General features: G+C 48.4%; 2 protein-coding genes across 6 annotated transcripts in view; both read left to right on the forward strand.

The window, feature by feature from the left end:
* The window catches only part of LOC146181703 (putative RNA-binding protein 46), a 228991-nt gene that overhangs the window by 127760 nt on the left and 75777 nt on the right, over positions 1-25454 (forward strand). For 2 of the 5 annotated variants that reach the window (XM_084576710.1, XM_084576709.1), the window contains exon 1: positions 11854-12111. The exons of 1 other annotated variant lie outside the window; for it this stretch is intronic. In XM_084576710.1, the coding sequence (XP_084432836.1) occupies positions 12092-12111 (20 nt within the window). In that variant the 5' untranslated portion in view covers positions 11854-12091. Of the gene's footprint in view, positions 1-11853; positions 12112-25454 lie in introns of those variants that run through there. 2 more of the 5 variants (XM_084576714.1, XM_084576711.1) reach the window with 1 other exon arrangement.
* LOC146181705 (uncharacterized) lies at positions 16429-24155 on the forward strand. The gene is made up of 3 exons (XM_084577725.1): positions 16429-18785; positions 19104-19343; positions 24144-24155. The coding sequence occupies exons 1-3, from the start codon at positions 16554-16556 to the stop codon at positions 24153-24155; spliced, it is 2484 nt and encodes an 827-aa protein (XP_084433851.1). The 5' UTR covers positions 16429-16553.

The following is a 25454-nucleotide window of genomic DNA, read 5'->3' on the forward strand; positions in this document are numbered from 1 at the left end:
GAGCCGACGATAGGGGACGACCCTTCCGAACTCCCCGTGAAACAGGAAATCTGCCTGCAATACGACCATTTAGAAGGAGCTCACTAGTAAGATCCGTATAGAGCGAACGGAGTGCTGGAAACACTGCTCGCTATAGCGTTAGTGCTGCAAACACGGACGGTCAAGGCACCGAGCAAGACAGGTACGGGCTTATCAGGTCCTGCAAGTGAACCTGTAGCCTCCGAACAAGAATCGTGGCCACCAGCTTGTAGTCAGTGTTGTGGGGGGTTATTGGTCGCCACGATGATGGACTCGCTGCAGCCATATCCTCCTTTGGGAGCAACGCAATGCGTCCCGAGCTAAGCGAGTGTGGTTTAGTCCCACTTTCCAGAACGGTATTGACTACCTGGAGCAAGAGAGGATCGACGTTTTAAAATATTTTGTGGAAACCCGTCACCAGGCCGCCTTGGACCTGGCAAATTGGAACTCTTCATTGCACGTAATGCACTCTAGACATCCTCCAAAGTTTCTGGCGAGCAAAGTGCCCTATTCGAGTCAGCAGGAAGCTGAGAAAAAGGCGTGCAGATAGACCCGACAACTTCCCCGTAGTCTGCGCATTGGTCAAGACCTTGAGATGAAAAAAGGAGAGCGAAATGCGTACTGAAAGTGCTTCGAATCTCGACATGATCGGACGACGTGGAGCCGTCCTCATGAGCGACAAATTCTACGCGAGTGTGACGGTCGCTGCGCTTACTAAGAGCTCTCGCGTGTCAGCGATCGGCGCTACCTTCGAGCGTCAGACTACGCTCGAGCGGTGAGTGACGCGCGCGAGCTTTTCTCCAAGACTCGGTGGTACCGAATGCGGAGCATGTCGAGGTACTAGCGCATGGCGAAAGTGAGCTGTCCTTCGTCGCACATTTATGCGCATGCGCCGCAGAATTTCATTTAGCGCTGTGGTGATGCGAACGTGCCCGGCTTTCCCTGCCCGCGCAAGAATCTCTCGGCACTGTATCTTAAATTCATCTCACACCACGGGAGTCACCGAAGTCATATCCGCAATTTCAGAATTGAGGTCTGCGTGGATTTCTGTCAGACACTATTCATCGTGCAGTACTGATGCGTCCATCCGCCACATATGGGGTCTGTTGCAGCGGCCATGTGCTGGTCCCAGCGCCTGGTCCCAGAGCCTGCAGGGCTGGCAGCACGTCACACGTGAGAAGGAAGGGTGTCAGGGCGGAAGCGATGCACACCCGGTCGAGACGGGTCGCACTCTGACCTCTAACACGTGTTGCAACGAATTGCTCGCCGTGTAAATTGACCCAGGTGTCTTGCAGGTGCAATGACTGAACAAGCGTGCTTAATTCTTTGGCATTGTAATTTGACGACGCCCCCAGTCCAAGCCCCCTGACGTTGCGGGAGGGACCTAGCACGCAATTAAAATCGCCCAAGAGCACATAAGGTACATCATCTAAGAAATGCGACCTGATGGACAGGAGGAAATCGTTCATCAAACTGCGAGTGACCGCCGCATAGACGCTGACGAGACAAAAAATGGTCACTCGCTCTAAACACGCAGTTAAGGAAAATCGCACTCACACCGGAACATCGTCAATGAAAAGAAGAAAAGCATTACATTAAAGAGAATTTACTGGGTGCACACACACATACATACATACATACATACATACATACATACATACATACATACATACATACATACATACATACATACATACATACATACATACATACATACATACATACATACATACATACATACATACATACATACATACATACATGCATGCATGCATGCATACATGCATGCATGCATACATACATACATACATACATACATACATACATACATACATACATACATACATACATACATACATACATACATACATACATACATACATACATACATACATACATACATACATACATACATACATACATACATACATACATACATACATACATACATACATACATACATACATGCATACATACAAAAACGCACATTACTCACAAAACAAAGCACTATACAAAACACTATAGGTCACATATACATAATAAGCAAAAATAAAACATGATTCCCCAGAGAGGGGAAAACAGTATAAACGGGGAGGGTTCTAATAAAGGACGACAGGCATCTCAAGTCTCCTCCTCCGTACAACATAGAAGCGTGTGTGCCAGCGCCGTAGAAACCACGTCTCGCCGTCCGTTTCTAACTGTCCAGACAGATACTTCCAGATGAGGCGCAGCCTCAGCAAAGCTGGGTACATTGCTCGGGCGGGAGTTCGGCGCGCCTCAGCGAGACACCTGCGACGCCACAACACAAACAGAACCATAGTGAGCACAAGGTGTTCAAAAGGGTTGCGCCGGCGCCTGACGCCGGGGTTCATGCAGACGTGAAACATCCTATATGCGAACGGCCACATTGTTCTCGTAACTACACATTCGAGAAAAAAAAAAACATGCGCGAGGCTCTCGGGAGCACCACAGTCGGCACACTAGTCATTGGGTGCATTACCCCATCTGGCAAGGCGCTGTCTCGTGGGGAGGACGCCCCAGCGCCTAAGCCAGTCAAAATCTCGCACTTCATTTGGCAGCCGAGAAGCTGCCCACGCTTGCCATTTCGGTACAGCGGTCCCGCGTTGCTTATCAGCTGAAAGCCTGAGAACGGCTACCAGGTCGCCTACATTAGAAAAACAGCAGAATTGCATACAGTTGTAGCCAGCCTTATATTTCGAGCCGAGGCCACCGAGAGAAACACGGTCTTATTATCAGGTTGAGAGTAAACTCTGCCAGAAATAATCACTAACAAGAAGAAGAATTCCTAAGGTTTGCATTTAGCTAAAACATTTTAGACGAAAAGCATGAAGCTTTTACTCTAATTTAACCGAATGAAATGGTTGTGTCCATGTTATGCTTGTGATACAAACGTATTGCTGCCATTTTCGGCCACTCTTTATAACCACTATGGCATAATAATAATAATTGGTTCAGAGGAAGGAAAAGGCGCAGTATCTGTCACACTTGTTTCTGTAAGCACATGATTGGATTGCAATACATTTATTTCATCAGACAAGGCAGAATTGAGGTTATCTGTATCCCCAGGTGGTCGAAATTACTCCGTAGCCCCCACTACGGCTCATCTCTCTCTTTCCACTTTAACTCCCACCTTCCTCCCTTCCCTTACGGCGCGGTTCAGGTGTCCACAGACACAAGGGTGACAGATACTGCGCCTTTCCCTTCCTGTGAACCAATTATGAGGTGATCTGAGTTAGGTGGCTATCAGTATATGGCTGAAAGGGACTTGTACACCTACTCCCCTGATGGCGCTGGAACAGGTAGGTCACCGCCGCTTGCGGCGGGGGCTCTCCTGCCACCGAATTTTTATCTGTTGTAGGCAGTCATTGCACGCGTCACGGCTTCGGTGGTTGCGGTTGTTGTTGCGGCTGTTGTTGCGGCGCGTGTCTTTCTCTCCCTCTTCCTTTTCTTATCTATTTTTTCTTCTGTCTGCACGAGGCAGCGGAGGGGGCTCAGCTACACAGCCAGTAGCAGGCCCGTGCATTTCCTATTCCTTCTTCCTACAGCCACAACAACAACAACAGGGACTTTTGTAGCCCATTCAATGACCCGGGTTTGAACTCCCATGTATGAGTGGACCAATACGGCCTCTCATTTCTCAAGAGTAGAAGCTTGTATTAGAGATTCCGGGGGCGGCTCCTCTTTACAATTCCTCAATATGTGACCATAAGTGGCTATTTCACCGCGTTGTTTACATTCCGGGTCGTAATAGTCGGTGCAGAATTTTGACAACAGGTAAGGAGTCATAAAGAGAACCGTCTGGAGTCGCTTCCAGGTGGTCTTCTGCTTCTTATCTAAGGTTTTGTCTGGAGGGGGGAATATCCTCCTTTTAAGCTTACAATGATGAGTAATCATGAAATATGCTAGTAAGTAATCTGTAATTACTCCTAACTATTTAGTCATGACTAATGACTAAACAGAATTAATTAATGACTACTTAATCATTAGTTTGTAATGGTTAATGACTAGTTAGCCATTAATACTGGTTTGTGAATTAGCCTGATTGGGTAATTAACTAATTATCTAAGTCAACCTAGGCTCACTATGGGTTGTTGTGACTGGAGGCAGAGGCACATTTTTTTCTATTACTTTTAGGTAGCCTCACCGTAATATATGTAGGCAGAAGGAAAAGAAAGTGCACGGGCATGCTACTGGCTCTGCAGCTGAGCCACCTCCGCTGCCTCGCGCGGACAGAAGAAAAAATAGAGAAGAAAGAAAAAGACGAAGGAGAGAAAGATGTGCGTAGGGGGAGGGAGGAGGGTGGCAACAGCCATCGTCCACCACCGAAGCACGGCCTACAACAGATAAAAACTCGGTGGCTGACTAGCCACCGCCACAAGCAGCAATGACCTGTCCACTTATGATCACCTGTCGCGGTCCTGTAGGCCAGGAGCAGCCACCCACTCGTCCTATCACACCAACCCTCTAATTAGTTAAGCGATTACTCGCCTAAGTACAAGTGGTATGGTTTGAAATCTGCGGCCTGTGACGTCGCACCTCGATGGACCAACTGAAAAGCGGGCAAAGTGGGACATTTTTGTCGACATATTCCTACTGACAACGATGAGCCATTAAAGGCTACCGCCTTAATACAATATGCTAACGAGGCCTTTAGTGAGGCGTGACCTTGCAACGCCGTTTATTCTTGCCACACGGGCGCGGCAGCGGCGAACGCGTGCTCCCCGTGAATTTTGTAGCTCGCCTCGAACATTTCCCAGCAGATGACGCCACGCTCCCACGGGCGTTTCCACGGGCGCTTGTCGAAGAAGACAGTAGCAGTCACCCAAAAAGCGGCTGAGTGTCTTGAGTGATGAACGCGCAAAGGACCGCTGGCGCGGCTGGTACGTGATGGCCGACGGTTGGAGTGTGTGCCTATGGTGGTGTTGCATTTTAAAAAAAGACTGAACCAACGACAGTGGCAGGGGCTTCACTGTGAGCTTGCCTACAAGAGTGTGCGTTGTCAGTAGAAATTGTACGCAGGTATAACAGGAACCGTGCAATGAAAGTGAAGTATAGGCGAAATAAAACAGGTCATAAAGCAATGCGGGTGTTCCATCGCCTGCAACAACACGAGTCACCAGCCAGCGTTCTGGCATATGAGCACATGGCCGCCATCCTACACTTGGGAAAGATATTTGTGCGAAGTGGGTAAAGTGAGACGAGAAAGGCGGTAGTGCAAGGTGATATCGTGATATGTTATCTCTTTCTCAGCACCACCAACACTTCTGGCGCCACCTGCAGACTCACACCTTTCTTACTTCAGCTCGTCTTGCCCTCCTCCACACCGCGGCGTACTCGCCGGCTTGCCATTTATGCGACAGCTCCGGCGTCGATTACTCATCCTATACTCCTACCCGGCACACTTGCCCGGCTGGAGGGGAGGTGGTGAAGAATGGCTGCTCCTGGCCCTACGGGGCTGGGACGGAAGGCCAACGCTGCTTGCGGCGGGGGCTAGCCAGCCCCCGATATTTATCTGTTGTAGGCCGTCATTGCACCCGCCACCGCTTCAGTGGTGGTGGACGACGGCTGTTGTTGCGGCGCGTGTCTTTCTCTCCCTCTTCTTTTCTTTCTTCTCTATTTTATCTTCTGTCCGCGCGAGGCAGCGGAGGTGGCTCAGCTACAAAGCTAGTAGCAGGCCCGTGCATTTTCTTTTCTTTCTTCCTACAGCCACAACAACAACAACAACACTTGCCCCCTGCCTCTTGGCACCTTAGCAGTCCGCAGCAGTGGGAGGCTGATTTGTCCAGCATCGAGCCGGATGTCCAACTTCGGCTGGTGACCTGGACGGAGGAAGTCGCGACTAGACACGCACTGGACGCCACAACCAGCAGCCCGAAGGCCACCCGCAACGCTGCTTTACAATTTCGTTTATTTTTGGTCTTCATAATAAAAGTTTTTCACCTCCACCACTGTACACATGCACGCGCTGCCAATGTGGCTCTACAGATTGTAGCTAGCCGATACACTTTGTACAACCTAACACTCGACTATATTTTCTTTTTTTTTTTTGCCTTTTGCCTCCGTTAAAATCGCCCACCGCCCCAAGACAGGACTCGATCCCGAGACCCTGTGCTATGTTGCAGGATGCTACATCCACTCATCGACGCCGGCGAGCAGGGCAATAATTCAAAACTACGGGAGAGGTAAATTTATCCTTTGCTGTTAGAATATGCTCCGTCAGTCATATCCCAAAAGGCCACTTGACGAGAATAGCATGCATCATCGTCCGTGTGCAGACTCCGTAAATAAATCCTCGACACTTGCTGTGCGCCACCCACCACTTAATCTAGAGTCACTGGGAAATCTTGCAGTGATTCTACATTAATCCATCTAGCTTAGCCGTCTACAAATGTTTCGTAGGCCGACGTTCCACCACGTTGCAAGAGGTCCCTATATTTATTTATTTTTATTAATTAGAAACTCGATCAAGGGTCCCCAGGTGAGACATTAAATGAGGAGCGGGATCTTGAACAGCAATTAAAAATGGCTGTTGTGTGTTGATTCCAAAGATGAATGACGTAGCTTCTTCGAGGGCAGTCTTGAAATCAGCAGGATGAAAGATTAGCGCAAGGCTTCTGAGGAGGTCATTGCCGTCACGAGATGTGTGCATGAAAAAAGGCTTCTGGAAGGCAATAGTCCATGCGGGAACGATGCAATATATCCGAGGTGATCGGCTGTAGCGTCTACGAGCGGCGATGGCTTTCAGCGCTCTGTTCTCTACAGTTATGTGCGGCGTTTGTGAACGATTTTCGGATTGATTTATGAGCCAGATAATCACCTGAGCTGATTCGGGAGTTAGAGGAGCTTAATGCGGAAATAAAACGTCTGTTTTATCGGGAGACAATCTATTGCGCGATGACGCATAGGGGGCCCATTGAAACTGCAAGCAAACGAGTTGGGCGCGATGCTTTTAGAGCGGCGAGCGGTGACCGTTCGCATTAACGTCATATTCTTGTCTCCTCCTTTTGTCTTTTTTTTTTATAAATGATGATGGATGTAATTTCAGAGTCCAAGATGAAAGCCCTACATATATAATTGACAAAGAAAAAGGATTATTTTAAAACCCCGTATATATTAGTAAACTCTTTGCTTGAAGACTAAAATATATGCTAGTTAAAATGATTGATAAACTCTCCCCCGGTTTCTTATAAAACACAGAAGTCACTGCATGCCCAGTATGTAGCAAGTTTATTTGGGGAGAAATATTTGACCTTCAGGTACAGCGCGCGCGTGTTTTTTAGACCTTCAATTGCTCGGACATTATTGTGTATCGCTCTTTTATTCGGCAGTTCTAGCTCGACGAAATGAGGTTGTGCACGTTAAGCCTGTTCTTTCTCAATTATTACTTACGGTAGTAAGGTAGTCAACAAATCGGTCGTAAAATGCAGGCAGCCCCGGGAATGCTTGGAACTCAACTTCGGCACTGGTACGTCCACGACGACGTCGACCTGCGCCATAGTAGTATGTACACCTTCTTTATAAATTCAATGCCCTAGGTAATCGACACTGCAGACCTCAAACCGACATTTGTCTTTCTGAGAGCGCAGACCCATACAGTGTCCAATCTTGGGAGTACTTGGTACAATAACCATTCACTGTGCTGTAGCAGCGTTCCTCCGCCGCCCAGTATATCGTCAAAGTACACGCTCAGAATTCCGGTGAGAGTTGCCTCCATGATTAGCTGGATTATTACCGGTGCTGCTGAGATTCCGAAAGGCAGTCTTTTAAAAGCGTACAGTTCATTCCTGGTGTTCACTGTCGGTGTTTTTCCCGTGCTTTCGGTGACCGGGAGTTGCTGATAGGCTTGAGAAAGATTTAGTGCAGAGAACATTGTTCCACCCCTGACAATAGCCAGTGACTCCTAAGCGAGGAAGCGGATAGGCTACTTTCATGGACGCCGCGTTAACCTTAATCCAGACATTTTCCGAACCAGCAGCAAATGTGAAACAAGTCGGAATGTTGTGCTGGCTCCAGAATTCCTTGTTGCTCTAAACGATCAAAGTCGTCCTTGAAACTGGTCTATGGGCAAGGAGAACCGGCCCAGCTTTGCAAAAGCGAGGTTGAATGTTTGGGTGTAATTCAATTAGAACTGATCTTCCCACATAATAGCTTAATACATTTGCATCAAAAGGTCGTGAATGCTTTTCAGGCAGATGGCAGAGCACTTCGTGTTCGGTTCGCACCGGTTTTTGCATTTGGTTCACGCCTTGCAGCTGGATGTTTAGTGCGTTGAACCCGCTATCCTATAGAAGGTTACACACGCGGCCTTCATATGACAGGCACTGGAAGAAAGTAATTCTTTGATCGCGCTGAATTCGCACTTCGGTGCAGCCAACGAGGCTCAAGTGCTCTCCTGACCCAGTATGATGGTTCGAGACATGCATATCGCGCCAGCGGAAGAAATTTTATAAGATTGTTATGCTCGTAAGTTTCCTCGCAGTTAGCGAATATGACGCACGAGAGTCAACCTCTAACTCCCAACATTTTGGCCCGTAGCGGTATCGTCACCTTTGAGCCTGCATGTAGGCTCTAGAGTGTATTCAGGTCCCGTGCGATATGTCACGCTTATAAGCATGCATGCATATTTAGGCTGGACATAATGAGTAGCAGTTTTGCGTCGCGTTTGTTATTGTGATTCAAGCTCTTTCGATATGTCCAACGTTCTTGCAAAAGTTACAGACAATTGCGAAAATTGCGCTCACCCAGATTGTACATGCCGCATTAAAGCAATGCCCCTTGCACGGAGTTCACTCACTCACTCGCTCTCACTCACTTCCTTTGCGTCTTTTTTCTTCTGGCTATTCTTGATCACATCTAGGCTTTCTGCGTTTGTTTATATTATGCTCTGTTGCTACAGGGTATATAGCCTTTTCCGCCCTCTCAGCGATGTTCAAAGCTACCTTGGAACGTATTGGCCTCGAGATCGAGCAGAGTCGCCACCTTCCAGCGCAGCGGCAAAACCTACTCAGTGTGGATGCGTGTTCGTGTCGTATGCTGGCCAGCAGTGAATTTCGTGCGCGCGTGCGGCGTTGACAAGCATGTTTTATTGCTAAAGCAATACTACTCTAGGTTTCGAGCCTTCAGCGTAGCGCTGCGGTAGCCGCGTACATCGTACCCACGGGATGCTGTGACGTCTCACCCCACGTGACACTACACTGAGATAATATTTTTATCCACAGGCTGGTCATCCTCGCCAGCCGCGGACATGCCAGCTCCGGTCGCCTGCGCCATAGCCTCCTTTATGCCTGCGCCTAAACCCCATTGCATGGATGTGCAGGAACGTAAAACAAGAGAGTTCAACTTCAGTTTGGAAACCTTTTATTTATTGCAGTTACCATCTGTGCCCAGTCCACAATGTAGACAAGAGTGAAACTGGACACAGAGAAACAAAAAAAAGGAAGGAGAGAAAAATGATGTTGAAAATGCAGAAATCCCACAAATGAAATACTAACAATAGCAAGCAAAACAAAGATTACACCCTTAAGTAGCGAACTATTTATTGACCGCACAAGTGTAATTACTAAAATAAACATCAGTGATGCTCAGGATATATTATACAGTCAGCATCCTCAATAAAAGCACAAAAAAAAAGGAAGAGACATGAAGATGTTTACAACTCGTAACATTATCGCCGGTAAGCCAAAGTACGCAATCTAACCAGGAAGACCATGTGGCTCAAATTATTTATTGAGAATCAACCTTTGTTTCACAGTACACATAACTTTATTTTCAAGTCCTTGACGTTGTCGAGAAGCACCAGTGTACAAGGTAGGCAGTTCCACTTCGATGCGGTTTCAGCTATAAAGGAATATATATAAGATACCGTTAGAAAATGAGGTATTCCCACTATACAAAAACGTGACGAGAGATATGCAGGTGACCTAATAAGTGAATTGTTCAAGGTTGGACTACTGTGACAAAAAAAAAAAAAAAAAAAAGACATAAACGGGAGATCTTCCAGCGTCGCGACAAAGGTGGTAGTGACAATGTGCCTTTTATTAGTGTTAAGCTCTATAATATTGGTGTTCCCAGCGTATGCGTGCGAAAGAAGTGTGCTAGCCGCTTCCTTGAAGCGTTTGGACAAGAGGCCTCTGTCGGAGGAACTGCTGCTGGGCGCTTGGCAGGACAAGGGCAAGGGTGTCCAGGCAGAGCGTGCTCTTTGTGCGCCAGCGGACTTGATTCGCGCTTGTAAAGCAAGCTACTGTGTCTGTATATGTATTTCATATGCCTTCTCCCACATCGTCACCAATCACGACCTTCTTTCTTCTCTCCTTCCCCTTCCCCAGTGCAGAGTAGCAGGTCAGATTTGAATTATTCCGGCCAATCTCTCTGCCTTTTCCTTTCAATAAATCCATCTATCTAAGCTCTATAAACGGCCATAGCCGCCAGAATAAAACGTTATTTGCATAGTTTTTGTGCCATGCGTACAAGTGCCGTTGGCTGAAGGCCGCTGCACAGAATCACAAGTGAAAACGTCCACGCTCTCTATTCTGCGCGAAGGAATGCCAGCAAAAAGCTACTTGTAGCCATGTGATTCACCGTTACGAGTGCACGCCAGCTACTTCGCAGATGTATATATGTTTCTCATTTGAATGAGCGCCCGCTTGAAGCAGCGCACGGCTCATGCCCTTGAATAACACACCACGCAGCCATAAAAAGTTATCACCAAGTATAATAAACATGCAGTAAACATATCTCAATCAGGTAGACATGGTTAGAGGCTGAAGTCGCTGCACCTCCATGAACCGCCGAGATCGTTACTCCAACGCGCAAAACAAAACGGCGGGGACACAGAAACAAGAGGAACGTCGACTGAAAAAAAAAAAAAAAAGAAAAAGGCGACAAGATGGCAAAGGACCACCGGCTGCAACTTTTTCGCAAGCAAGTCATAAGCGCTGTCCCGACGTGTCTCACCGCGGAAGATAAAGGGCAGGTCCTGTGACTGTTCTGACCGGCAGTGGCTGCATGCTGTTATGAACAGCTTCTAGCCGCGGTTCCTGCAGCGGTAGACGACTGCAGCCGAGCGGGTGCCGGAGAGAGCCTGATGCCCCTTAGCGCCGGGAAAGTCTGGGCAAGCGGACCAGAGAGCCCGGCGCCTCACTCAGTCCCGTCGCCGACGCCGTAGAGACGCGCTCTCTCTCCCCGAGAAATACGTGCTTACGGGGAGCTGCCAGGGGTCAAGTGAACAGTTCGTCTTCCCGTTCCTCCTTTCGTTAGTTTTTTTTGAACTAGGACCAAACATTAGTCCTCAAAATTTGCGTACTGAAGCTTATCGCCGCAGTTGCTCCTCTCGCAGAGTAACGGCCCGATTTGAAGACCAAATTGTAGGTTACTTCTCCCCTCAGCCGTTTTTTTTTTCCTTTCTTTTTTTTTTCTTTTTTTTTTTTTACAAGTGCAGACACTCCACAAGAATGTATACTAAACGTTTCCTTGCGAAACAAATAAATGGCCACTATCTATTTCTGAGCCCTTTGAAGGCGTGGTGGGCATCAGTATCCTATTCTGGAAAGAGTAATGTCACAAAACAGCGCCGTCTCAGTCAAAGTGATGAAGTTCACACGAATAAAAAACAAAGGTTGCCTCTCTCGCAATGGAAACAATGAAACAATCGGGCAAATCGAATTCTGATATCAGCTGTTAAATTAAGGTTTCTGCTGACGTTTACATATTTGTGCAACCGAGATAGGCCGTAATAAAAAATGAAAACGAAACCAAAACACAAGCTTTATTGCGTGCTGCCCCCCGCGACGATTCTTAGAACTTGGTGCCGCGCACATCGCAGATTTGATTTGAAGGCGCAAAGGAGTAAGTTCGTTGTTTCTCTTGGTTTTTGCCTGGCAGACAAAGACGGCAACGGACGTCGAAACTTTTTATTCCTGCGTAATCGCCATGTAAGTGCATTACAAGAGAAGCGGTGAGCTCATTGTGAAGAAAGGCATTTCTCAGTCGAGAAGCCGTTAGGTGCCGGAGGCTGTCGGGGTGTCTGCACTGTGTTCGCTTCGTTTTTGGCGCCATGGACTGCTACCCGCACAGGTGAGTTGAATATTGTTTTCTCATTAGTGTCGGTGACGAGACCGTAACCATTTGTTGATCGTCATTCGAAACAGCTGCAGAAATCTCCTTCTAGCTCTCCGATTCTGTTGGCTGTTATTGCGTGTGTTGGGGGATGTGCAGACGATACCTTCGTTCGTGCAGAATAGCGTAAGGAAGCCGCGTAAGGAAGCGCTGGTGACTGCCAGTGATGTAAAGCTGATCGGCATTATCTACCGTGTTCGGTCTAAGCGTTATTCACGAAGGCAAATGTTCTGTCGTGGTTCTCCGAGAGTCTGCCGCTTGCAACATCGTTCCAAAGTTTGTGTCATCCTGTAACTCTGCCGCTGCGTTAATTGCGACTCGCAGCGGTCGCGCGACCGTTTTGGTCGAAAAGCGACAGTCGCAAATGGTCGCATCGGTCGAAAAGCGACTGCCGCGGGCCGTTCGGGCAATGCTCGATTTCCAGTCGCGCGACTGCTGGTCGCAAAGCGTTAAACCAATCAGCGGCTCAGCTGACGTGAACGTAAGTTAGCTTTACTCTATGTGGTGAACAGTCAAGGTAGACACGATGTGGAAAGCAACCCGCAAGTCGCATTCGCAAGTGTGAACATCGGTTGCTCCCTGGTCGCATGCGACTGCCTGTCGCGCGTCCTTCGCGAGTCGCAAGTGTGAATAGAACTTTAGGCGGTTACATTATTATGCTCCGGCCATCCATCAGAATTAAAACGTACATTGTTTCGCTCGCTATTTTATCTGACTTCACGTGCCCAATTCTGCGCTTCAGGAAAGGGTAGAGGTACCGTTTGAGCAGACCTGTAACCTCCTTGTAAGGTTGTCGCATGTGCATGCGTGTTCAATTTTTTCTGGTGTTTCGTAGCGAGATACTGTGCCTTTACTGCCTTTACCTTCGTGTGAACCAGTTATTATTATTATTATTATTATTATTATTATTATTATTATTATTATTATTATTATTATTATTATTATTATTATTATTATTATTATTATTATTATTATTATTATTTCGTAGAGTTGCACTGAGAGGCGCGTTGATGGAGTGCGGTATACAAGGTATAGATGGTCCTTGGTATGCACCGGAAGAGGCTCTTTTAAATGTTTGTTGTGTGGAGCCCGTGCGCTCGCCAGCTGTCTAAGTAGATGTTTGTTTATATGGTGATTCTTAGTTCACGTAACGTGTGTATGCCTGCGTTTTTTTTTCGGCTTTTGTTTTTGTTCATACATAGGCGTTAGAAAGCACTGTGTTCCTCCGTAGAAAGTGTTGTGACCATCATTCTGAGCGCGGAGCTCGGGACGCCGTCGGCAGACCACCCCATGCCTAATGTCCGTTTTTGTGTTTCTTTTTGTGGTGAAAGCATTAATAGGCTATGTTGGTGTGCCGCAATGTGTGTACAAAAAGTGAGGCCAATGTGAGTAGGGTAGTGATAAGGGATTAGTGATTGTTAATTAGTGATATGGGGTTATTAGTTGGAGATTAGTGGTAAGAGGTTAGTGATTGGTGATAGCAGGCTGCTGAATGATGATTCGTGATAAGAGGTCAGTGATTGGTGATTAGTGATAGGTTTTGTTTTGTTTGGTTTTGGGGTTTAACGTCCCAAAGCGACTTAGGCTATAAAAGACGCCGTAGTGGAGGACTCCGGAAATTTCGACCACCTGGGGTTGTTTAACGTGCACTGACATCGCACAGCACACGGGCGCCTTGCTTTTCGCCTCCACCGAAAAGCGGAAGCCGAGGCCAGGATTCGATCCCGCGTCCTTGGGCGCAGTAGTCGAGCGCCCTAACCACTTCACCACGGCGGGGCATTTAGTGATAGGGGTTGGTTGATTTATGGTTAGTAATAATGGGATAGTGATAATAGATTAATGATTGATGGTTAGTGATAAAGGGATAATGATAATAGATTAATGATTGATGGTTAGTGATAATGGGATAATAATAATAGATTGATGATTGAAGGTTAGTGATATGTGATAGTGATAATTGATTAATGATAAGAGATTATTGGTAATGGAACTAGTGAAATAGATTAGGGGTAAGGGGTTTAGCGATAAAGGATTAGTGATAAGTGAGTTTCATTTTCGTAAAGGAGTGGGTTCGACTCCAGTAAAGGTAGTGGCTTCGAATCCCGTGAAGCTCATGGGTTCGAGTTTTGTGCAGGTCGTGGGTTTGAATCCCATAGTGGTAGTGGTCTCGTGTCCCTAAAGGTAGTGGGTTTGAGTCGTGTCACGTGGCTACGAGTATCACGTGACAACGCCACGCGACAGGAGCTACGGTGTACCCTCTAGCCCCAGATGGAAGTACTCTTATATGTAAAGATTGAATATTTACTTATAAGAATAGTTCCATATTTCTGATCACCGTGCGCGTGCAAACTTTACAGCAGTGCTGCCGGTGTAACGCGCAGCCGAGCTGCGCTATTCCCGAACCGGATATTTCGAATTATTGGCTAAATCGAACACGTAGGTTATCCATTCGAAAACCCTGTCTAAATTGGAAAACTCGCACAGTATATCGAGCCACATTTTTGCCGATCATTCGGTGCGCCAAAATACGTGCCGCGTGCTGAAATAGCGCTTCACTTAAGGTACTCGACGCGACATTCGGCTTTGGGCATCTACGTGTTGGCATGTACTGTTACGTTTCTCCACCGAGAAGTGGGACAGCTGACGCGGCCACCGCATAGCAACAGGCAGAACCGCGAGCGGATCGGCCATTTCGACGCCGTTCATCGGCCGCGCAACGATTCCTCCCGCCGACAAGTCTCAGCGTGTTCCTGTGCGTGCGTGTGTGTGCAAAAGGTGGCCAAGCCTGGAGCTCGAGGGAAAGTGCGTCGCCCTCTCCTGTCTGCAGGAGGTGGAGGAGATGAGGTCGGAACACCTGCGATTGAGTCATTCGTCGTGAACCAACATGTTTGGCTCTCCCTTTCCTGTGAGGGTTTACCCTTTCCCTGTGAACTGGAAAAACTATAAAAAGCAGCGGCCGACTCCGCTGAGAGAGAGACTACTTTGACGCGCCGTTGGCACGACGCTAGACACCAGCTGTGTGAGAGTGTCTGTAATCTCTCCGGGTCAGCTTCACTGCCCGTTTCTTCCTGATGTTACAGTAAAGGTTGTTTCGTTAAAAGACGCCTCGTCTTTGCTGGGACCGTTCATGCCGTCCGCCGTCCACGGAGCCGCCAGGCCAACGCTACCGAGGGGCCGCGCGCCGCACGTAATAGCTGGCAGCGGTACGCTACCCCGGCACTCGCGACTCAAACGTAACAATTGGTGAACAGCGGTGGGACGACGACGACCAAGCCGTAACCGTGGTTGGAGGGACGAGCCAGGCGATACCGTCGTCTAACAACTGGTGAACAGCGGAGAGACGAGGACGACCAAGCAGTGACCGTGGTCGGTGAAACGAGCCAGGCCTGACCGAGGTGCAACATCTGGTGGGAAGAGCGGAGATGTCACAGGCGTGACTCGTGAATCAAAGCAGCTCAGCGGAAAGGCGGGAGCAGTGCAACGAGCCCTGTGTGATGACTGGTTGCCTGCAGCGGAACGACTGCGTTGGATTCTTGGCTGCGAGGTTTGGTGAGTGCGGGACTTTCTTCTACTGAGTTTTGCCAGGCTTTTGTTAAGTAGAGAACAGAGCTGGTAATTGTGTTGTCGTTGTTGCTGGGTTAATTGCAGCAAGGCAATAGTGGGCAGTAGAGAAGGCAGCATTCGGAACAGCCATGGATTTGGATTTGAAGTCGTTTCGCAAACCGAAATTGCTAGAGCTTGCGAAGGAGCTGGGTCTGAATTTGTCAGACAAACTCAGAAAACCAGAAGTGTTAAAGGCTATTTTTGAGTCGAAAGCTGAAGATGACGAGCTTTTGGAATGCCTTGAGATCATTGAAGAACGTAAGGAAAGGCTAGAGAAAGAGGAGCGTGAACGTGAGCGTGAACGTGAACGTGAACGTGAACGTGAACGTAAGGAAAGGCTAGAGAAAGAGGAGCGAGACCGTAAGGAAAGGCAAGAGAAAGAGGAGCGAGACCGTCAATTCGCTATGGAAATGAAACGTCTCGAAATAAACGCGGGACGCGCTGGCAGTGCAAGTCGGGCTCACGGTGCAGGAGAACGGGAATCGTTCAAAATGAGTGACCTAATGCGGCCGTTTAAGCTTGGAGAGGACATTGGTTTGTTCCTGGTTAACTTCGAGCGAACGTGCGAGAAGCAAGAGTTTTCTCGGGAAACGTGGCCACAGCGCTTGCTCACTTTGTTACCCGGTGAGGCGGCAGACGTAATCGCTCGCTCGACAAAAGAGGAAGCAGAGGATTACGACAAAGTTAAATCGAGTCTGCTAAGAAAGTACAGGCTGTCAGCAGAAGCATTCCGTCGGAATTTTCGAGAGCATGAGAAAAGCAAAAGTGAGTCGTATACAGAGTTTGCCTACAAGCTTATGTCAAACATGTATGAGTGGCTCAAAGAAGAAAAAGCGTTTGGTAACCACGATAAGATTTTGCAGTGTTTCGGGCTGGAACAGTTTTACAGTCGGTTACCCGAGAACGTGCGGTATTGGGTCATGGATAGGCCAGATGTTAGTACGGTGGATAGAGCCGCCGAGCTAGCTGAAGAGTTTGTGACGCGTCGGGCTCGTGGAGCTAAGGACGGTCAACAGGGGGAATTCGGCTCTAAGTTTGAGAGGCCGAAGTTCAAGCCCTTTAAAGCTAAGGAGAAAAAACGTGGTGCGGATGCGAGTCAAAGCAGTCCGGCCGGCGATAAAGCGACGGAGGTAACCGAAGCCGAACGGAAAAAGAGGTTCGAGGCAAGGCAATCGCGCGTCTGTTATACGTGCCAGAAGCCTGGTCATTTTTCGGCGCAGTGTCCAGAGACGAAACCAAAGATCGTGTTTTTGTCGTTGTGCAGAAGTGACGAGAACATGAAGCTTCTCGAACCGTACACTCGAGACCTCCTCGTGAACGGGAAACAGTGTCGAGTGCTTCGCGATTCTGCGGCCACCATGGATGTTGTTCACCCTTCTTACATAGAACCAGAGATGTTCACGGGTGAATGCGCGTGGATCAAACAAGCAGTGGAAGCTCACAGCGTATGTTTGCCCATAGCCAAAGTGCTTATTGAGGGGCCTTTCGGCGCTCTTGAGACAGAAGCTGCGGTGTCATCTATGCTTCCTCCTCAGTACCCGTACCTGTTTTCAAACAAGTCCGATCACCTCTTGCGCGAAAAGGGGCTTGTTTTTGGAGAGGCTAGCGTACTGGCCTTAACCAGATCTAGAGCTCGGGAGCTAGCTGCAAAGGCGGTAATTCCGAAGATGAGGTTGTCAAGCGATGAAAAAGGGTCGGAGGAACAGCACGCTGAGATTGAGACCACGTCCGCTGTAAACACAAGTGAGCCTGAAAAATTGAAGGCACCGGATACAGGAGAGAAAATGCCCAACACGGGTAGTTTAGAAGAGCTATCTGCAGGTTTGTTCGTCGCGCCTACGTCAGAGAGTCTTAACTTGTTGCTGAATGTCAGCAAGTCTGCTTTGATAGCCGAGCAACAAAAGGATCGCAGCCTTGAGAACATCCGCTGCAATCTAAAAGAAGGTATCGCCAAGAAAAATGTCAGTTTTGAAGTAAGAAATGGGGTCCTGTACCGAAAGTATCGAGACCGCAGGGGAATTGAGTTCGATCAGCTGATCGTGCCTGAGTGCTATCGTCAGGATCTGTTGCGCTTGTCGCATGGAGGTTCGTGGTCAGGACACCTAGGAATTAAAAAGACTAAGGACCGCCTATTGCAAGAGTACTATTGGCCAGGATGTTTTCGGGACGCAGAAGAGTTTGTAAAGACATGTGACACCTGTCAGCATGTGGGCAAACCTGGGGACAAATCGAGAGCGCCGATGAGGTTGGTGCCCGTCATTACGGAACCGTTCAGAAGGCTCGTTATTGACACTGTGGGACCACTACCGGTAACAAACTCAGGGTATAGACATATTCTGACAGTGATTTGTCCCGCGACAAAGTTCCCCGAGGCAGTCCCGCTTAAAGAACTCAGTTCAGTGGAGATAGTGAATGCACTGCTGTCCATATTTGCGCGAGTTGGTTTTCCTGCAGAAATCCAATCAGATCAGGGCACAGTGTTCACTAGCGCTTTGACCACATCATTCCTGGAAAGATGCGGAATAAGGCTCTTGCATAGCTCCGTGTACCATCCCCAGTCGAATTCCGTTGAAAAACTTCACTCCGTCATGAAGCGGCTTTTGAGAGCTATGTGTTTTGAGCGAAAAACTGACTGGGAGCTATGCCTGCCGGCGGCGATGTTTGCCCTAAGAACCGCGCCGCATGAAACTACAGGGTTTTCGCCAGCAGAGCTCGTGTACGGTCGGACGCTGCGATCTCCTCTTCGCATGCTTCGTGAATCGTGGGAAGGCCAGAGCGATGACCCAGTCGTAGTAGAGTACGTGCTCAGGTTGCTCGAACGTTTGAGGCGGGCGCAGGAGTTGTCAGAAGAAGCCATGATCAAAGCTCAGCGGAGGGCCAAAGTTCATTATGATAGGACAGCTAGGACCCGTCGCTTTGAGGTGGGCGATGAGGTAATGATTCTACGCCCATCGCTGAAAAACAAGCTGGACGTGCAGTGGGAGGGTCCGGCACGGATTGTGCAAAAATTGTCGGACGTTAACTACACAGTGAGTCTGCCAGGAAAACGGAAGGTACATCAAGTTTACCATTGTAATCTGCTTAAGCCGTACAGGCAAAGAGAAGCAGTGGTGAGTATGATGGTGAACATGCCCGAAGAGCTTCCGGTCGAACTTCCGGGACTAGGTACAGTGACGAACAGGGAAGTCACCGAACAGCTAATTAGTGAATTAGTCGCTAAAGCACCGCTTTCGCCTGAGCAGAAAACCGAATTGCACGAACTCTTGCAAGAGTTTCGAGGTCAATTCTCTGATAGGCCTGGTAGAACTTCTGTCCTTACTCATGACATTGAACTTACCTCCTCTGAGCCTGTACGGTCCAAGGCGTACCGTGTACCACCCCGCCAGCGCGATATTATGGAGGCTGAGGTAAAGAAAATGTTGGAGCTGGATGTTGTGGAGGCCTGTGAGAGTGATTACACCTCCCCTTTGATTTTGGTTGAGGTGCCAGGCAAGGACCCTCGTCCTTGTGTCGACTACCGCAAGCTAAACTCCATCACTAAGGATCAAATTTATCCGATCCCAAACATCGAGGAGCGCATCGAGAAAGTTAGTAGCGCTCAGTTTATTTCCACACTAGACCTTGTCAGGGGTTACTGGCAGGTTCCCCTAACAGAGCAGGCTAGTAGGTATGCGGCGTTCATTTCACCAATGGGAACTTTCCGTCCTAAAGTTTTGAGTTTTGGTTTAAGGAACGCGCCTTACTGCTTTTCAAGCCTCATGGACAAAGTGTTGCGGGGACTTGAGGAGTTCGCTTTGCCTTATTTGGACGATGTTGCGGTATTCTCGGCATCCTGGTCGGAGCACATGACACACTTGCGGGCAGTGCTAACCCGTTTGCGCCAAGCAGGCTTAACGGTCAAAACTCCCAAGTGCCAGTTGGCACGTGCCGAAGTTGTTTACCTCGGTCACGTGGTTGGACAGGGTCGTCGCCGTCCTTCTGAAATAAAGGTTGCCGCGATACGAAACTTTCCTCAGCCGCGCACAAAGACCGATATCCGGTCGTTCTTAGGTGTCGCCGGCTACTATCAGAGATACATCCCCAGGTATTCTGATATTGCGAGTCCCCTGACAGATGCTCTCAGAAAAACGGAGCCTCAAACAGTCGTCTGGGACGAGACAAAGGAAAGCGCTTTTAGAGCCTTAAAGAGCGCTCTAACGTGCCAGCCTGTGCTACGATCGCCAGACTACACTAAAGAGTTCGTGGTTCAGTGCGATGCTAGTGAGCGTGGCATGGGAGTTGTACTATGCCAGAAAGAGACTGGAGGAGAGGAACACCCCGTCCTGTATGCTAGTCGCAAACTGACCGGTCGTGAGCAGGCGTACAGTGCCACCGAGAAAGAGTGTGCCTGTCTCGTGTGGGCCGTTCAGAAACTATCGTGCTACCTTGCCGGCTCGAGGTTTATCATCGAGACGGATCACTGCCCTCTCCAATGGCTGCAGACAACTTCTTCCAAAAATGGTCGCCTCTTGCGCTGGAGCCTCGCTTTACAGCAGTATTCTTTTGAGGTGCGTTACAAAAAGGGGAGTCTCAACGGTAATGCCGATGGCTTAAGTTCGAAGCCCATAACTTGAGAAGAAGCCTTTATTCACTAGTTGGTGTTTTTCTTCCTGACATAGGATTTTGAAAATTTGTATTGTATTATCTTTGTTTGAAATGCTGTTTTGAAAATGCGATTTTCAAATTTGTGGACGCGTTCCAAGTGCTGCTAAGCTGCCCTTTAATAGTGATGGGGGCATAAGAGGGAAATAGTCTGGCAAAACTTTGTGAAGATTGTGCCGTGCTTGCTGGCTGACCGGTTGAGTTTTTAACGTGGTTGTGATGCTGTAGGTTGTCAGAAATCTCTCCTGAAGACAAGTTGCAGAGTGCCTTGGAAACCCGGACTTGCCAAGGACTTCTTCAGGCTGACTGGCTCAAGAGAAACAGAGTCGGACGACCCTGGTTAGCAGCAACATCCCGATCCCTCCGGACAGCGGATGCAGTCCCCTGCCCTTCGGGATCTCCCTTCCCCGGCGGGGCAGTCTGTTACGTTTCTCCACCGAGAAGTGGGACAACTGACGCGGCAACCGCATAGCAACAGGCAGAACCGCGAGCGGATCGGCCATTTCGACGCCGTTCATCGGCCGCGCAACGATTCCTCCCGCCGACAAGTCTCAGCGTGTTCCTGTGCGTGCGTGTGTGTGCAAAAGGTGGCCAAGCCTGGAGCTCGAGGGAAAGTGCGTCGCCCTCTCCTGTCTGCAGGAGGTGGAGGAGATGAGGTCGGAACACCTGCGATTGAGTCATTCGTCGTGAACCAACATGTTTGGCTCTCCCTTTCCTGTGAGGGTTTACCCTTTCCCTGTGAACTGGAAAAACTATAAAATGCAGCGGCCGACTCCGCTGAGAGAGAGACTACTTTGACGCGCCGTTGGCACGACGCTAGACACCAGCTGTGTGAGAGTGTCTGTAATCTCTCCGGGTCAGCTTCACTGCCCGTTTCTTCCTGATGTTACAGTAAAGGTTGTTTCGTTAAAAGACGCCTCGTCTTTGCTGGGACCGTTCATGCCGTCCGCCGTCCACGGAGCCGCCAGGCCAACGCTACCGAGGGGCCGCGCGCCGCACGTAATAGCTGGCAGCGGTACGCTACCCCGGCACTCGCGACTCAAACGTAACAGTACACAAGGGGACCAGGCTTCGACTCTAAGGCCTAGTCAGTTGAAATCGGAATATTCATATGATCCACATCATTGATGTCCAATAACTTTAGAGTCGTGCCTCGGGTAATATGGACACTTTGGTTACAGAATAACTGTCCATAAAGCTGGCTGCCCATAAAGCGATTACTAACAAACGACGAACAAAACGTATTCAGGAAAAAAGCGCTATGATTAAACTATGTTGTGCTATTGGTGGCAAGCTAAGGTGAAATGAGACAATTTTGAGAGCTGAAAGCTCATTTTCTCGGTCGTTGTCATGCATGGAGTAAAATTACGAGGGACTTTAGCGACTAACGTAGTGAAAGGCGAAAGCCTGAGTGCCGTACGTGTTCTGCTACGCAACTGACACTTATTAGTAATTGTTTATTAATTAGCTGGTAAGCAGTTAATTAATCAATTCAGTAATCATTTATTAGTAATTCAATGATTTACTCGATCAGTCAATATTTAATAATTTGATTAGTCATTAATATTGGCTGACATGGCCATATAAGGCACGCATTCGCGCATACTGTAGTGGTGCTCTGTGATTGGTTGAGACCTCTATGACGTCATCCCGCCTCGGCCAATCAGAGCCGCCGCAAAAGCGGGACACATTTTGTCCACGAAAGCATGAGCCATTAAAGGCTTTCGCCTTAATATGTCGTAATTTGACAAGTCTAGTCACCTGCTTGATGATGACGTCAAATGTTTGCTTCTGCTTAACTGCTGACATCTCTCGCATCTCTACTGCGTCTCCGGAACCACGAACGTCTGCTGCATGCCAACCTTGTGTCGGCTGAAATCTGATTATTACTCCTCTACGTGCACATGCAACAGAGACAGTTGATTCGTGCAGTGCAAACAATGATGAAATGTGTCGACTCGGAGAGTTCGCGCTATAAAGCACGAAGCCCCTGACGAGAAGGACCATCATTCTGTCATTCTCAATTTTTCGTTGCGTTCCTCAACTGGCCTGCATTCAAAAGTGAAGGAAATGAAACATATGTCTGTGCAAGTAAAGATTTCGTTTTCAACACTGTCCGTTATAATGCTATAGAAACACACGGGCCATTTTGTCCACTGGATATTTTACCTTTGCCCATTGTACGGAGAGCAAGTTTACTTAATAACAAGGAGGCACATTGAAAACTGTTGGTCCTCAGAAAAAGCTGTTCATAGTTTGAGTCGTCCATATTAACTGTGGTAATATAAATGAGGCCCGGCTTTAACATCGTAATTATGAAAAAAAAAAAAAAAACGCTCAAACTTATCTGTACCTTACCTTTAACGAGTAATTACCCTACTTACAGCGTATACTGGCAAGAGAAGCGTACATCTTTTGATAGGCCTTAGCAAGTTACAAAGAACCGTTCGCAGCTGCTTGTATAGAAACTCTCAGCCAGCAATGCGTTTTAAAACGGCATGCGCTGCCAGCGGCTGGCTCTTCTTTGCGAAAACCACGTTAATAGCGTATGCACAGGTATAGGAGCATTGTATGCTCGCCTTATGCAGGTTAAAAACACGCTAATCTATTGCCATCCTCTATGGTTAACATCCTGCCTTCCTTCCTTCCTCCTCCTCCTCCTCGTCCCTCTGTTCCATCTATCCATCCACTGCCACTTTAGATGTGAAAAATAATTTCGCGATTCCAGTCGAGTTAAAGGCCGTTCATACTTGAGGGCAGAGGCCACCATGGTGTTGGTTAGAATCACGTTATCAGAAAAAAAAAAAAAAAAGAATGCATACAAAGGGCGGTTGCTGCATTCGCACATCGGATAAGGCTGCAGGTGTCAAATGCGTTAGTCGCGTTATCGCATTCGCTCATCTAGGGATTGCGGCCGCCCCTCTTCCGTTCTCGAGTCGATGGCGAGGGGGCTCACTTATCTTCTCATCTCTTGAGGGACACGGGGAAGGGGCAAGACGACGTAGAGTTGCCGACGCGGCGCGGTCGCTTACTTTCCAGCCACTGTTTATGTTCACGCCTGGCCCCGCCGGTCGGAGCGGCTGCGCCAGCACCGTGTGTAATGTGTACAGCGGCTTGCGTTTGGAGTCGGCGTCTCTTGTATAGGCGGCGGCGGGGTAGCACGCGCGCGCCCGGTCGCCGGAGTTCAAGCTCGTCCTGTTGTTTAACGCGTAATCGTGCCCGCGTAAAAAAGCATTACTCACACGCACACGCGCCTTTAAGCGGACACTGAAAACAAGTCAATCCGTTCATTTTTGTAACAATCGGTTCTCTCGCTGCACCTGGCTATAGTGAGGCATGTCCGGACAGGAAGGGACTCCGTGCTCGCATTTCAGAGGTGAATAGCGATCCAAAAAAGAAAGAAATACTACGTCACCGCAATTTGTTGCGAAAGCTGTCAGTGAGGGAGGCAACTGTATTTAGTCTTCTTTTTTGTGTCACCTTTCTAGCTTACATAAAAAAAAAAAAGATCTCAGAGAAGGACTCCTCCCTCTCTTTAGCACAAAGGAATATTCCGATACTAGCTAGCCTACGTCACTTTGCTTTCAGTGTTTTATTCAAAGGTCGAGTATATGCAGTTCGAATCAACTTGAAGTGAATGAACACTTCACACAGGCTTTCAGTCGACCTTCACTCCACGTAACTGTATGGTTGACGAGTGTGCTCTTTTCTTTTTCTGGGGGCTGTTTTCCTTTGCGTCCTCATAGTACCATCTGTGATGCATTTCTTTAGTTCTATGCAGTGTTGCAATAAAGTTTAACTCCCGAATGGTACGTGCAATGCAGTGAGTCCCGTATCTGTAACTTGTCAACGCGCTGGAGATCGCCTATCAAAGCTGAGTTTCCGCGCACTCTTGTATCCTATTATTTATGCGCTGATGTGGGGATTTGGGGGGGGGGGGGGGGGGGGGGCAGTTTTCTTACTGTACTGAATGAACAAGCGAAAAATAATTAATGCGGATACATCAGTTTCGCTTATATAAACGTTGCACTTTGTAACAAAAGACATTTTATTTTCCTTTCGGGACTATGTAGAGACTTGAAATATCATTGTTATTTGGGTCGACTGGCTTTTAGCGCCCCTTTTCACAATATCCACGGCGCATACTTTCGGTGACAGTTGCGTCATATCACCCGCTGACACCAATTTTCAGGGCATAAACTTAATAACTCGTTTGGAGTTATTTTCTTGCATATATATTTGAGAGTTAAGAACTAGCGGAGTTCGCTGCCTGCGGGAAAATGCGCTTGCTGGCCGATCAGTCGTTGCGTGCAAAGAGGAAATGACGTCACCATGTATCGTCGTTGACGGAACATGCAACACGCAGAGTCTGCAATGCGATTTCGTCGCCATTAGTCCCGAGGGTAGGTGTATAACACGAACGCGAGGCCGAATGAATAGATACTTCCAATTTTATTTATTTTCGGCAGCCCTGTCTCGCGCTGGTCGGCCATTGCTTCTTCCCTCATCGCTAGGAGTTACGCCGTGCCAAAGGACATTTTTCGAAGCGAAAGCTTATCACTACGCCAGGTCGTAGTTCGAGCCGTCGGGTATGCACGCTTTTCACCTTGAGGAAGATTTAGAGGTAAAACGTGTGTGCTAAGCCTGGTGGTCGCCTTGTGACTTTGGGGCACAGTCACGTAGGCTACCACGTGGCCCGTGACCACTGTCAAGGTCAAGGTCATGTGAGGTGGCGTGAGTGTGATGTGGAAGTAGAGGGCGCTAGAGGGTCGATACGTATAAAGTCCCTTGATAATTTGAAAGTAGCGACACTCTCCTCCGCGCCGCGCTTTCCTCCTCGATTCTCCTCGCGCGGCGGCGGCGAGCGCTGCACACGACACGCTTTTTCCCCCTGACGCCCGCCGGCCGGCCGCAGCAGTGAGTGAAGCGCGAGCTTATGGGCCAGGTCTGCGCTCCAGGAGTGCACAAAATTTTTGAAAAATTGCGAGAAAAGCATTGAGAATGCCGATAGTAAAGTTCATGAAATGATTGGTTTCTTCTTAGAACTGTTTGAATGG

The sequence above is a fragment of the Amblyomma maculatum genome, chromosome 8, assembly GCF_055883805.1.
Source record: "Amblyomma maculatum isolate TAMU_Amacu chromosome 8, ASM5588380v1, whole genome shotgun sequence".
NCBI classification, from domain to species: domain Eukaryota; kingdom Metazoa; phylum Arthropoda; class Arachnida; order Ixodida; family Ixodidae; genus Amblyomma; species Amblyomma maculatum.

Excerpts from the sequence above, each read along its gene's own strand:
- LOC146181705 (XM_084577725.1), top strand. The coding sequence starts at position 16,554 with ATGTCAAACATGTATGAGTGGCTCAAAGAAGAAAAAGCGTTTGGTAAC. Across the intron at positions 18,786-19,103 it reads TGTCGGACGTTAACTACACA|CCTGTACGGTCCAAGGCGTA; the intron begins GTGAGTCTGCCA and ends ACCTCCTCTGAG.